Source organism: Hemitrygon akajei, chromosome 14 (genome assembly GCF_048418815.1).
Source record: "Hemitrygon akajei chromosome 14, sHemAka1.3, whole genome shotgun sequence".
NCBI lineage: Eukaryota > Metazoa > Chordata > Chondrichthyes > Myliobatiformes > Dasyatidae > Hemitrygon > Hemitrygon akajei.
The window spans coordinates 29,593,368-29,608,095 of record NC_133137.1 but is presented as its reverse complement, the minus strand read 5'-3'; the positions used below and the strand labels follow the sequence as shown (position 1 = coordinate 29,608,095).

Below are 14,728 nucleotides of genomic sequence, written 5' to 3'. Positions count from 1 at the left end.
GGATTGAATATTTCAGAGCAGGGAGGTTATGTTGCAACTGTACAGGGTAGTTCTGAAGCCACACCTGGAGGACTGCATGCAGTTCTGGTCTCCTTACTTGGAGAAGGACATACTAGCTTTGGAGGTGGTGCAGAGGAGATTCACCAGGTTGATTCCAGAGATGAGGGGGTTAGACTATGAGGAGAGATTGAGTTGCCTGGGACTGTACTCGCTGGAATTCAGAAGAATGAGAGGAGATCTTATAGAAACATATAAAATTATGAAAGGGATAGATAAGATAGGGGCAGGAAAGTTGTTTCCACTGGTAGGTGAGACTAGAACTAGGGGACAGAGCCTCAAGATTCGGGGGAGTAGATTTAGGACAGAGATGCGGAGGAACTGCTTTTCCCAAAGAGTGGTGAATTTGTGGAATTCTCTGCCTGACGAAGCTGTGGAGGCTGCCTCAGTAAATATACTTAAGGCAAGGTTGAATAGATTTTCGCATAGTAGAGGAATTAAGGGTTATGGGGAAAAGGCAGGTAAGTGGAGCTGAGTCCATGGCCAGATCAGCCATGAACTTATTGAATGGCAGAGCAGGCTCGATGGGCCAAATGGCCTACTCCTGCTCCTATTTCTCATGTTCAAATCTCTCAACCTCTGCCTTAAATATACTGTACGTAAAGACCACCACCTGTGGCAGCAAATTCCACAGAGATGCAAATTAAGTGGAATATGTTTATATCAAATTCCTATACATTAGTGTAGCACATTAAATATCCTTATTAAATTAGTGGACTAAAGGGTTTAAAACAAATGTGATAAATGTTTATAAGCTAATATCTAATAGCAGAACTTCCAGATGTTCTTTTAATGAGCTAACTAGTGCAAAGCTGCCACTGGAGGTAACTGGCACACTAGATTAGTGAATGTACCTAGCGATTACTGAAGTGTCCTGCGTACATTTTACAGTGGAGGCTTATCTTCTGCCATCCTTTTGTTATCCAAACACAGCGAGCTGTGCCATGCAATAGGACGTTCAGGTGAGAATCCTGAAATGTTGACAAGAGTGAGGAGAGATCAGTTATCGGATGCAAGAGGCACTGCAGATGCTAGAAATCCAGAGCAAATCACTCACTGTGCTGGAGAAGCTCAGCAGGTCAGGCAGCATCTATGGATGGGAATTAATGGTCGACATTTTGGGCTGAGACCCTTCATCAGGACACTTAATCAATTACTAGACACTGTCCCGCATTATGGAGCGTAGTGTTTGGGGACACAGGGACAGGTCTGTAAATTAACTTCAAGGCCAGAGGGGGAAAAAATTAAAAAAACACTTACTAAAAAAGATATTAAAAGCAATATAACACACTCTTCCTAAAAATCTGAACCATCTGCTTCCCATAATATTTCTCTAATGCAGCTGGCATCATTACTCTCAATTAAACTAATTAAACAGATATGTGTTTAATGCAAGTTAACAGCGTTGTGCCAAAATCCTCCTGCTTGGTGTTTCTGTGTGTGTGTATTTATTTAAGCTTTGCTGTTTGATGACTTGCTGTTTCAGTTTACTGCACTGGAGTATCACCTATGCATGAATCTAAAGCTTGTTTTTCTTTCTCCTGACTTCCTCTTTGAAGGCTGTAAAAAATGTGGTTGGAATGGTAAGTGCATCGAACTGGATTAATGCCGTTCAAACATTGGAGTTTGCAGTGAACTGTGTTAACGCTTTGATCCATAGAGGCTTTTCACTGATTGTCTTTATTTTTGCTTTGCTTCCCATTGAAATTCACATTTTTTCCGCTGCTCAAATACAATGTAGAAACCTCCACTTACTAACAATTGCGTGTTTTCCCCACTTACTCTTTCCTATAATCTTAGTTAGTTTAATTCATCTAAAGCATTTCCATCCCTTTCGCACAGATGACAAGAAATGAATTTGTGGCTGTTTGCAATGATCCTGTAACTAGTTTCTTGGTGGTCCCTTCAGTTTGCTCCTCCCTGGAAAAACAATGCTCAACTTTCAGTTCCTATGTTCCTCCCCCATTCCCTGATGGTCCATCCTTGTGGTAAGCAATTGCCACTCTAACGTTCAATGCCCTCTGGTACTAGTGCTGCAATGGAAGTGATCTCAGTACCCCAGCATCAACTTCCATGAATTTTCATCAATGAAACACATTTCAACATTGAGAAATGCCGGAACTAAATTGACCTATAAGCTTAGGATAGGGGTGGCACAGTAATGTAGTAGTTTGCACACCCCTTTACTGTACCAGCGAACCAGGTTCAATTCCCACCGCTGCTTGTCAGAAGTTTGTACGTTCTACCTGAGGCCACATGGGTTTCCACCCACAGTCCAAACATGTACCAGCTGGTAGGTTAATTGGTCATTATAAATTGTCCCTTGATTAGGCTAGGGTTATATCGGGGGATTGTTGGGCAGTGTGGCTGGAAGAGGTCCATGCTGTATATCAATAAATTTTCAAAAAACTTAAGATCTGAGGCAAAATCTCATCAGCTGTTTCAATCCAGGCTGTGAAATGTTACCCGTTTAGTCTTTCTCTTCATTCATTCTGTGAATTTAGTGTTTTCTGCGTCTTTGTACTTTCAGTTCTACCTTTTTGTCATCACTCTCGCCTTAGTGTTGAGTGAAGTAAATGTAAATCAAGTTGTAAGTCATGGAGTAACAGATACTTTTTGCAAGTATGAATAAATAAATTTCAGATTCCCACTCCCCACAATTTGTCTTTAATGAATATGCTTTCAAAATATCCATGTATAAAAATGTGGCTTTAGTGTATTCAACTCTTGAATAATTCCTGAAGTTAAACAGATGCATAAATGGGTTAGCAGTGCATTACTTGGACCATGACTTTAGTTTCTCTAATATGATGCCTTCATACACTGGCTAATGGAACTGCTAGCTACCTGTTCCCACCATCGTTCATCTTCATTTCCTCATGCAAGCCTTAAGGGCATTGCTGGTTGTGCCACTATTTATTGCTCGTCCTGAATGGACATTTTGGAAGATGGGTAAAATCCGACTGTATTTCCTGCAGACAAAACCACACAGACTGATGCAGTGAGGTGTATTCATGCTTCAAGAACTGGATACCAAGACCATAAGATATAGGAGCAGAATTAGGCCATTTGGCCCATCGACTTTGCTCTGCCATTTCATCATCGCTGATCCATTTTCCCTCTCTGCCCAGTCCCTCATCACCCTTCATGCCCTGACTAATCAAGAATCTATCACCTCTGCCTTAAATATACCCATTGACTTGGCCTCCACAGCTGCTTGTGACAATGAATTCCACAGATTCACCACCGCCTGGGTAAAGAAATTCCTCCTCCCCTCCATTCTAAAAGGACGCCCCTCTTCGAATACTTTAAAAGCTACTGTCTTTCAAAAAAACGTATAATGTTCCTTGTATTCAGATTTTGAAGAATCTTCCCAACACCTTAGCTGTTTCCAGCAGCTACTGCTGCGGTTTTGCTTAATGAACTAAACAGTCCTAAGGAGTAATTTTGAAATGTGACCTTGAATGGTAACTAATGCCTCACACAAGACAGATTTGCAAGATCTGACTGTATGTCATGAGGTAGAATATTGATATCACTTGAAACACTATTATTACTTGTGCACTAAGTCAGTAGAACTCCTTTTCATTGACCTTTTCTCTCTCTTATAATCACATAAAAAGCTCTCATCTTCAACCTACCAATTATCAATCTCTTTGTATCTCCTATTTCTCACTGCCTTCTTCTTTTTCATTTAAATGTTCCTTCTCACCACCTTTTTTTTTGTGTCATTGCTTTCTAATTCTCCTATACCAAATTGTGTGAAACCCCACTTTGTTAGTGAAGTTTCTTTCTTGTGCGACTCCGTGAGGTTGTATGGGTTAACTCAGGGCAGAGGCCGGCACTTGTGTCTGTGTTGCTACCAGAAGAGGGAGCCCCTGTATCACAAAAGCAAGCAGATGGGATATTATAAACACAAGAAATTCTGCAGATGCTGGAAATCCAAAGCAATACCCAAAATGCTGGAGGAACCCAGAAGGTCAGGCAACATCCATGGAAATAATTAAACAGGTCGATGATTCAGGCCAAGACCCTTCTTCAGGACTGGGAAAGAAGGGGGTTAATGTCAGAATAAGAAGGTGTGGAGGGGGAGAAGAAGGACAGCTAGAAAGTGATAGGATGGGGGATTGGTGGGAAAGGCTGTAGATGAAGGAATCTGATAGGAGAGGAGTGTGGATCACATGAGAAAGGGAAGGAGGAGGGGACAAAGGGGGAGGTGATAGTCAGGTAGGAAGAGGTAAGAGGCCAGAAAAGGGAAAAGAACAAGAGGAGAGGGGGAGCAAGTATTTTTTTACTGGAAGGAGAAATTAATATTCATGCCATCAGCTTGGAGACTACCCAAACAGAATAAGACCATAATGCATAGGAGCAGAATTGGGCCATTTGGCCAATCAAGTCTACTCCACCATTTCATCAGGGCTGATCCATTTCCCTCTCAACTCCATTTTCTTGCCTTCTGCCCGTAACTGTTCAGGCCCTGACTAATCAAGAACCTATCAGCCTCTGCCTTAAGTACACCCAGGGACTTCTCTGCCAGCTATGGTAATTAATTCCACAGATTCACCACTATCTGGCTAAAGAAATTCCTTCTCATCTCTGTTCCAAATGGACGTTCCTCTATTTTGAGGCTTGTACCCTCTGGTCCTAGACTTTCCCACCGCAGGAAACCTCCCCTTCACAGCCACTCTAGGGCTTTCGACATTCGATGCGATTCAGTGCAATCCTCCCTCATTCTTCTAAATTCCAGCGACTACAGGCCCAAAGCCTTTAATTGCTGCTCTTACGATAACCCTTTCGTTCTTGGAATCATTCTCATGAACCTCCTCTGAAGCCTCTTCAATATAAGGCGTTGCTCACTCACTCTGAGAGTGACCTCACAAATGTGCCAATTTACAACCAGTCACAAAAATATAAATGATTTGATTAATGTCCAACAGAGTTCTCTAGAGTCAGACCTTCCTTGAACTTTGATAAAGCAAAATATTGTATCATTAAAACCTTTCAAAATGTGAACACTCTACAATGATGTGTCTCTTACATATCTTACAAGGTATTACTTGTGTGGTCTTTCTGATGGAGACCAGGGAATGATTTGGAGTTGTGAGACTGCAGATACTGGAATATGGAGTGCAAAAAACCCCCCAAACTGCTGGAGGAACTCAGCAGGTCGAACAGCATCTGTGGACATGGGGGTGGGTGGGGGGGTGGGGGTGCGGAATTACCGATGTCTTGTCACCTTTCTTAAGTGTCATATTCCACCACTTGTAGCCTTTGTGCTTCTCTTTATCACCCAACAGCTTCTGTTTCAACCTTCATCTTCCTTTCTCCCCACCTCCTTAGCTGGATCCATTTGTTTCCACCTACCTGCTCCCAACTCCATCCCTCCCCTCCTCCACACCTGGCTCCTTCTGCACATCACCCTTCACCCCTCCTGGTTCCACCTCCACATACTAATCATAATATCACCCCCCCCCCCATCTGGTTCCTTCTGCTCTTCATTTCTCCCTTCATGATTTCCATAATCAATTTCCTTGTTATCATGTTCCAGCACATGTGGCCGTATCATCTCCATCCTCTACCTCCAGCACCTCCCCACTCCTGGCTCCATCCTTCTCATTTCTCACCTCTTTTCCTTGGCTGATTCCACCTATTGCCCAGCTGCCTCCATCTCCCAGCTCCTCCTCTCTTCTTCCCACCCACCTGGCTCCTTCTGTGCAACACCCTTCACCATTTGTCAGTCCACGCATCATCTACCTGCCTTGCCTCACCCTTCCCCTTTTCCTCTTTAAACTCCTCCTGTCACTCCCAGTCCTCATGCAGGGTCTCAACACATAATGTTGGTAATTCCTTTCCCCACTCACAGATGCTGCTTGAGTTACTTCAGCAATTTGATTTTCAGCCAAATAATTATTTATTGCACTTCTGTTTTATTCTTTTCCCATTTTGGTATATTTTGCAGACTGAGAGATCTATATTTTATACATTTTTCTTCAGTTGCATTGCAGGAAGGATGTTGAGGGTTTGGAGAGGGGGCAGAAGAGGTTTACCAGGATGCTGTCTGGTTTAGATGACATGTGCTATCATGAGAGGCTGGACAAACTTGGATTATTTCCTCTGAAGTGCCGGAGGCTGTCGGGAGATCTGAAAGAGGTTAATAAGATTATGAGAGGCATAGATAGAATGAACAGGGAGTGTCTGTTTCCCAGGGTAGAAATGCCAAATGCCAGAGGGCATGCATTGAAGGTGAGAGGGGGTAGATTCAAAGGGGATGTTCCTGCTATGGTAGTAGAGCCAAATACATTAGAGACTTTTAAGAGATGCTTAGATAGTCACATGAACATGAGAAAGATGGAGGGACATGGCCAATGTGTTGGTAGGAGGGATTAGTGTTTGGGTGTTTTTGATTTGCTTTTTAATGGTTCTTCAATATTGACTTTACTGTCCATGTATTCCTTGGCATACTGACTTGTACCTTATCCAGTAATAATTGGAAGTTCCTAATTGATTTTTTAAAATCCTTGTCCCTATTCACTGCCTGAACAAAATTTGTTGAAATGGGGAAGCGTATCTTCAGGTTTATAAGAACCTGTATAACTCAGTGGCTTGTTTGTTTTAAAATAGGAGTTTTGTACATGGAAGATGTTAGGCATACTCAATAATGTCAAGTGACATACACTGTTCTTTTGATATCACTTGCTAAAATGCATTGGAGAATTCTCCATGTTCTGTGAAAATACAGAAGTACTCAAAGGGCTCCATCTAACATTTATTTTGTTTATATATTGAGATACAGCACTGGAGAGACTCTCCTAAACCTTTGAACCGCACCACCTTGCAACCTCCAACTGAACCCAAGCCTAATCATGGGACAATTTACACTGACCAATTACCCTACCAACCGTACATCTTTGGACTGTGGGAGGAAACCCACATGGTCATGGGGAGAACGTACAGACTCCTTACATGCAACGGCGCGAATTGAACCCATGTTGCTGGCACTGTAAAGTGTTGCACTAACCGCTAGTTCCTCCAGCATTTCGTGTGTGTTACTCTGGACTTCCAGCATCTGTAGAATCTCATTCTCCTTCTACCTCTCCGTGTTACCATCCTACTCATGGCAAAAGGAGATTCCAAGTGAAGGGTTTGTTCTATTACACATGGTGCTGTTGGAAACCACTTTTTTTTAAAACTCTTTATAAGATTTGTACTTTTTAAACAAGCTCATGTAATTTTCACATTCACTGGCAGAAAGCAGTATAGCAGCTAAACCTTCTCATTTTTCATTGGCTAAGTATTAGCACATTACCCGTGTGATGTAATTGTTTTAAGTATGTAACCTATTAACTAATTCAGTTTTATCTATGGAATTTCTCTTATGTATAAAAGTGATGGACTTTTCAGAGTCTAAGTTTCTTCTTTATTCCTTTGTCTTACACCCCTCATCATCGTTTCTCAGCTCTTTATTTAGTTTGCTTAGTATTTGTATGTTGTTTGTACTCTAAAATAGACTGAAATCTTGGGATTAAAACTGCTCATCATTCCTGACTCTCAGAAGAACTATAAAGATCAGGAAATGAACAGAGATCCAACTGTAGGGTACACAATAGGGTGCTGAAGAATAGCTGAGCAGCCCTGCCCTAACCTGTGCACCCTGACTCTATGTCCCTTATCCTTAAGATATTGGTACTGATTGACAAAAATTTCTCATTAGTTGCAGAACTTCCACATCAGTAATGCTAAAATGGTGTGGGCTTTGCCTTTTGAAGACATATTTGTCTGTGAATTGGACTATATGCCTCAGTAGGCAACATGTCATTCACAAACGTCAAATGAAGGTCAAGTATTGTAGAGAGTCAATCACAAAGTCTGAAGATGCTGGAAATCCAAAGCAACACACGCAAAATGCTGGAAGAACTCAGCAGGTCAGGCAGCATCTATGGAAGTGAAGAAACAGTTGACGTTTTGGGTCGAAACCCTTCTTCAGGATTGAAAAGTAAAGGGGGAAAGATGCCAGAATAAAAAAGGTTGGGGAAAGGGAAGATGAGAAGTGAAGCCAGATGGGTTGGAAAGGTCGAGGGCTGCAGAAGAAAGAATCTGATAGGAGGGGGAGAGTGGACCATAGGAGAAATGGAAGGAGGAGGAGGCCCAGGGGGAATGGAGCGTAGATGAAGGGAGCTGGAGAGAATAGTTCACCAGAAGGAGAAATCAATATTCATGCCATCAGGTTGGAGGGTACCCAGATTGATGATAAAGTCTTGCAGCTTCTTCAACTCAGCTTTAGCTTTGGATAGAGTTAATATGAACTTCACTGAGGGAGATATGGTTGAACAAGTAGCAAACAATTGATCTTGGGAAACCAAACAGCAAAAGCTATTCCAGGAACTATTGAATTGTAGTTTAATTGGTGATGCTAATGCAATTCCATCAGGTTTTAATGTTATGTTGAGCAACTACATATTACTACAATCCCTGCATGTCTTATGTGTTCCATTTGCTTCATTAACAACTTGAAAACTGTACGCTAAATAGTTTAGTGATTCTTGCATTAAAACGTTAAGATTATTCTAACACCATTTAGCACATAATCCACATCAGTCTTCCTTGTGTTGCCTGTTTTCCTTTACAATATTGTTCTTTGTTTTACACAGCTCCATCAAGTCCTTGTTCAACTTCAGACGGGGGAGAAAGACCAAGATTTTTCTTCAGCACCTATTCAACTGTCCATAAGTGTGCAGCTCTGGCGACTGCCAGGATGTCATGAGTTCCTGGCTGCCTTAGGTATGATGCAAATGAATATTTGATTTTTATCAACTGAGTGGAGATTTGCTTTTCTTATTCCTTCAGCTACCAATCTTTCTCAGATTCTTCCTCGGATTTCTAGCATCATGAAGCCACTGTGGCTTCCAGAAGCCATTTTCTTTCCCACCTTCAATACTTTAGAGGCTAATGTTGAAGAAAGGAAACTGGAATTTTCAGTGAAATGATTATAAAACTGTTAATTCTCACTGTTGCATTTGGTAGAACATTTGGCAGTTGAACCTGGAAACCACAGTCAGTAATACCCTTCTCCTCCACAAATGCCACTTCTGCAACCTTACAAGGAACAATACAATCTGCCTTGAAAGAACAATTCAATCTATAATGCAACGGTAGCAGCAACTGAAACAGACCAGTGCTGCTGCTGGTGACCACACGGGTTGTTATGATGCATCCTCCAATCAATCCAATAGTAATGTTCCAAAAAGTCAGAGAAATGTATTTGATCTTTTGTTAGCAACTAGCAAAATGATCTTGAAGCAATGAAACTTATGAAACTAAAACTAGTGATATTAAATGTACTTAATCAGACTTAACAAAGGATGTGACACCCGACAGTCTCCAGAACCAAACTGCCCAGCACAAAGCACAAATACGTAACTAAACTCGTTGCTTTTACTACACCCCCACCCACGTGACTAGCTACCATGCGCAGCACAAAATACAGTTCAGGTAGAAAAGAAATGCATGGCTCCTATAGCAACTCTAGCTTCAACTTTTTAATGCATTATTTTCATTGTAGAAGCCCTGAAAGTGTTTTTTTTTCTGAATTAGTGGCAGATGAGTTTTATATTGCTATTAGTAATAATCACTGATGAACGATCTCTCCATCACTGTGAGAGTGGCATTAGTTAGTATTAACTAAAAATACTATTAACTGCTATATTAACTAGTACTTTTTCATATTGAAAACTCCATGAACTTTTAGAATAAATACTTTTTCATTGTTTATAAAGTTTATGATGCTTTGCATCTACTTTTAAACATGTTCACGCCCCACCTAACATAAACCACCGTTTTGCTCCAGGTGCCTTTCTTACATCCTCACAATTGCTCCCTCATTTACAAAGCTAACCCTTTCTACCCATATTCTCAGAGTCACTCAAACACTGCCTCTTTATACCTGCTCATTTTTCCATTCGTGAACTATCTGACTCAACCTCCTCCCAACCTCGTTTTGACTTGTTTCTAGTTGAGACAGTTGACGTTCGCCATTCTGTAATTATTTCCTTGCTCCCACACATTCTTCTCCTGGAAAGGAGGGAGCTTCTTCCCTTAGCTTTATAGCTACAAATTACAAGCTTTTACTTGTTACTTACTAGTGAAAAGATTTTTTTGAGGTCGTCAGTGAAAGCTTCCCCTATTCGCTGGCTCGGATTTTGCAGTCTGTTTACTAAATACTGTATTGTGCAAATGTTTTCTTGTTGTTTTGCCTTTAGCTCCCAGTGGAGCATAGTCCATCGATGTCCTCCCATCTTCGTCGTCCTCTGTTCTGAACCAGTTTCTCGAGGTTGGACCAGGAGTGACCCCATTTTCGTATTTAATATTACAAAGTGTCCTTTAAAACCTGGAAAAGTGTTAGTGACTGATGTGCAGTACTGTGCAAAAGTCTTAGGCACATATATATACTGTAGCGCCTAAGACTTTTACACTAGACTGTAGTAATTTTATGTATTGCACTATACTGCCGTTGCAAAAATATGCAAAGACATATGTGAGTAATAAATCTGATTCTAATATGGGTCTCTATTGTGGATTGAGAGTAGGAAGGGGGCAGGGAGAGAGGAATTATGGTTAGGAAAAGGGGAATGTAGAGGGGAGGGAGCGGGAAGCACCGGAGAGACATTCTGTAATGATCAGTAAATCAATTGTTTGGAATCAAATGTCCTTGCCTGGTGTCTCAGGGCTGGGTTTGTCTGCACCCGCACTACCCCTCCCCCTGCCCCTGACACCCCTTCTCTGCCATCTGTCCCACACTCCTCCCACAGCACTACACCTTCGTCATTCCCAACATCCTTTGCTCCTGCCAGAGTTACAAACTTGTTCTCCACTGCACATTGACAAATACAGTACTATGCAAAAGTCTTAAGTATCCTAGCTATATATAGACATTTTCACAGTACGGTGTCTTCACCAGCTAAACTGGTACAGACATCCCACCTCTCCCGGAAGTTCCGGGAGTCTCCTGCATATTGATAGCGGCTCCCTGACGCCCGCAAATTATATACAATACCCTGGAAATGGATTTTTTTGAGACGGAGAGGAAGAGGAAGAGTGAGAGCAAGAGGGAGCATCCTGATTGGTCTCTCTTCGTGCTAAGTAGACCAATCAGTTTTCTCTGTGGGCGGGCTTTACAGTCGACCTCTCTCTCTCTTTCATCGTCCATCAGTTCAGTTTAATGTCCTGCTGCGCTATGGCAGAGTGTTCCAAAAAAAGAAAATAGAAAACGTACTTCACTCCAGACTACACTAAAGTGTACTCCTGCCTAATAGGGGTCAAAAATAATGACAGTGTTGCTCGCTGTACTGTTTGCGACAGTGACTTTTCTATTTCCCATGGTGGGTTAAAATGTAAAAGACATGTTGAGGTGAGTTTAACAGGTGTCATTCGTTCATTCGCATAGCTAACGTTATTTAAACAAGCTGGCTAGCTGCTAAGGAGCTTACTCTATTGATGTCCTACGTGATGAGGCCAAACTCCCTGTAGACTTGCTTAAAGTTGTAATAGAATAAAAAAAGACTCCATGATAATATAATATAATATAAGTACATATTTTAATGTCCCATTTTCTGCATATATTCAACTTGGTTTACAGATTAGACAAAGTCACTAAACAAAGTATGACATACACCTTTGGAGTTCGACTGGGGTGGGGTGCTACCCCCCTGAAATGAGTTTTTGCAGGGTGGTAAATTAGCTGATTTAATATATTTTTGTTTCATAAAGATCGTTTAGGTTCCAGGATTAACTTCATGAACGTTAGCTGATACCAAACAGGCCAGTAGTTGAAATTTCACAGTTGCCTCTAATGCCTGTTCCGAGAGCCAGGACATATCAGCTTTCTAGCTTCACGACTACGGACATAATTGGTTTGGCAATGATGTATGTCATGATATAATGGACTGACAGTACTTCTGTGCCACATTATTATGGGACCAGTGCAGGAAATGAGAAAGTAGATAGATAGAAATGCATTAATTTAAACACCTTTTGTAACTTATAGAAACATTTTTATTCTTGAAGTGACAATATGGCTTGTTCTAATCATCAAATCATGTCAGAAGTCTGAGGTTTAAAACAGAATATTTTAAGATTTTCCTTTTAACAAGAAAATTGTAATTATTTGCCTTAAATCGACATCAAAGTGACACTCACTGACTTGAATTCAGGGGGAGATGTAAGAAGTTGAAAAATCTTTCACAATTTTAAAATTGCCTTTTAAATGTGTGAGTGACTAGGAGTCAGGCCTGGTTGATTACTTCTCTGCTCTTCATCATTAGAACCATTATGTTAGAATGACTTTGAAAAAATTATCTTTGGTGCAGTTACCTTCCAGGGAGTGAAGCATTTATTCTGTTTAATTTACTGTGCTTTCACATATACTGTATCAAAATATCAGTCTGCGGAAAATCCAAATTCTCAAGAAAGTTATTTGAATAGACTCTTTCTAAATAAACTTATCAGATCCCATATCAGTCCTGACAGGACAGGGAATTAGTTTTGTCATCCTTCACTTTTCTTCACTGACACTCCTTTGTCTTATCAGTGACACAAGCAAAGGCTGGTTAATCGTCAGATTTCCAAGGATAGGCTCCTGAATCTAAATTAGAAGCAAATGATACGTCTCTTCTATTGGCTTGAGCGCTTGTTTAGCTTGTGACAGTAATAACTGAACGAGGGCTTGCCATTTTGAGGTAAATAATATTAAAATTTTCTAGTTTCACTGTGATAACAGGTAATGGACCTCATTTTGAAACATTAGCTTTATTTACTTGATGTAAGAACAAAGTTCAAAGTACATTTATTATCAAAGTAAGTATAAATTATACAGCCTTGAGATGTGTCTCCTTACTGGCAGCCACATAACAAGAAACCCAAAAGAACCCATAGAAAAAGACTAACAAACACCCAGTGCATAGAGAGAAAAAAAAAACAAATGGACTGACAGCACAAATCATTGCAAACAATAAAAACAATCTACAGCATGCAGAATGGAAGAGAGACATGAAGCTTGAGGGAGCCTTCAGGCCCACATCCTCAGCTTCAGTTCAGCACACAGCAGAGCAAATTGTCACAGAGCTCGCTGACGTGAAGCCCAGAGAAGGCCACAGTCTCTGCCTCAATTCCGCGGAGAGCAGAGCAAATGTCACGGAGCAGCGAGCAGAACTGACCTGACCCTCGCCTCTGGTCCCGATTTCACAACAACTAAATTAAACTGACTGATAATTTCATGCCTTGCATGAGGGAGTGGTTCTGCTATTGCAAGTAAGGTTTTTTTTTTAATTTTAACTGTGTAAAGCAGGGGTTTCCAACCTTCTTTTCTGTCACGGACCCCTACTGTTAACCAAAGGGTCCGTGGACCCCAGGTTGGGAATCCCTGGTTTAAGGGATCTGGAAGCCAAGCGCCTGTGCGCCTTCCTCAATTCTCCTTTCCCCTCCTCTTGCCTTTACACCAACTCTTGACAAGGGTTACAAGCTAGCATCTGCCGTGATATCCTTGAGTTTGATTCCTGAAACAATTCTGACAACCTATATCGCCATAACGCTGTACGTTCTTTTGATAGCACTGCTGAGAGAGTAAGAAAACGCGTAAAGAAGTAAAGGTTTATTGGTTTGGTGGTTTAATTGTTCTCACCATATTTCTCCCATATCATTAACAGTTCATGGCTGACTCTCAGCCAATTCTTTGGGATTTTACTGTTAATTGGGCTTTCATCTTGGGGGGAGCCTGAATCCTTTCTTCCCTCAGTTGTGATCAGTGATCAATCCATCAGTTTAAACCACTTCCAAATGATCAGAGAATGAGTAGTATGTCCTGAGTCAGAGTCAAACAGGATTTAGCCCTAATATTATTGAGAAGTTTGCACAGTGGACACCATTAGGATGATAGTAAGCCATTTTAGGTTACTTACTACCTACCAGAGCCTATCAAAACTTTCTCGCTCTTTTCTATAACTATATGGAATAAATTATAGAACATAGTAGAGTGCAATACGGACCCTTCAGCCCACGATGTTGTGCTGACCTTTATAAACCTACTGTGCAATCAATCTAATCCTTCCATTGCACAACCCATAGCCCTCCGCTTTTCTTGCATCTTTGTGCTTATCTCAGAGTCTTTTAAATGTCCCTAAAGTACCTGCCTCTGCTGCCACTCCCGGCAGTGCTCTTTGGCCACCCAGCACTCTCCATGTAGTCAAGGTAATTGTATACAGCATTTGACTGCATCTGTTTAAGTGTTGGGCAGATCTGGGTGTACAACAAATGCAGTTGTTCTGCAAACAAAAGAAAAGTTTTAAAATTTAACAACTGCTTAACAATGTGCAGAAAATATTAACAGTGGTCAAAATGTTACGTTAGGTGAGCATTCCTAGACTGTTTCAAGGACTCTGCAGTTTGATGTTTGATATTCTGTGTGTTTTTTGCTCATGTATTGCTGTTTACACCATTTGTTCTTTTTTTGCACGTTTGGTGTTTGATGTCTTCTTTGAATGGGTTCCTTGGTGTGTGTTTGTTCAGCGGCTATATGTGGCCCGAAGACGAATCTCAGGGCTGTGTACTGCATATATACTTTGATAATAAATGTACTTTGAATCTTTGGAAAAGGGGAATGCAGTAGATTACGCAGTCATTC

At 41.1% G+C, this 14,728-nt stretch overlaps 1 protein-coding gene across 5 annotated transcripts in view; it reads left to right on the top strand.

The window, feature by feature from the left end:
- Positions 1 to 14,728, top strand: part of ttc28 (tetratricopeptide repeat domain 28) — an 891,459-nt gene that overhangs the window by 854,381 nt on the left and 22,350 nt on the right. For 3 of the 5 annotated variants that reach the window (XM_073065727.1, XM_073065726.1, XM_073065730.1), the window contains 2 exons: positions 1,617 to 1,640; positions 8,706 to 8,835. In XM_073065727.1, the coding sequence (XP_072921828.1) occupies positions 1,617 to 1,640; positions 8,706 to 8,835 (154 nt within the window). The remainder of the gene's footprint in view (positions 1 to 1,616; positions 1,641 to 8,705; positions 8,836 to 14,728) is intronic. The other 2 variants (XM_073065729.1, XM_073065728.1) reach the window with 1 other exon arrangement.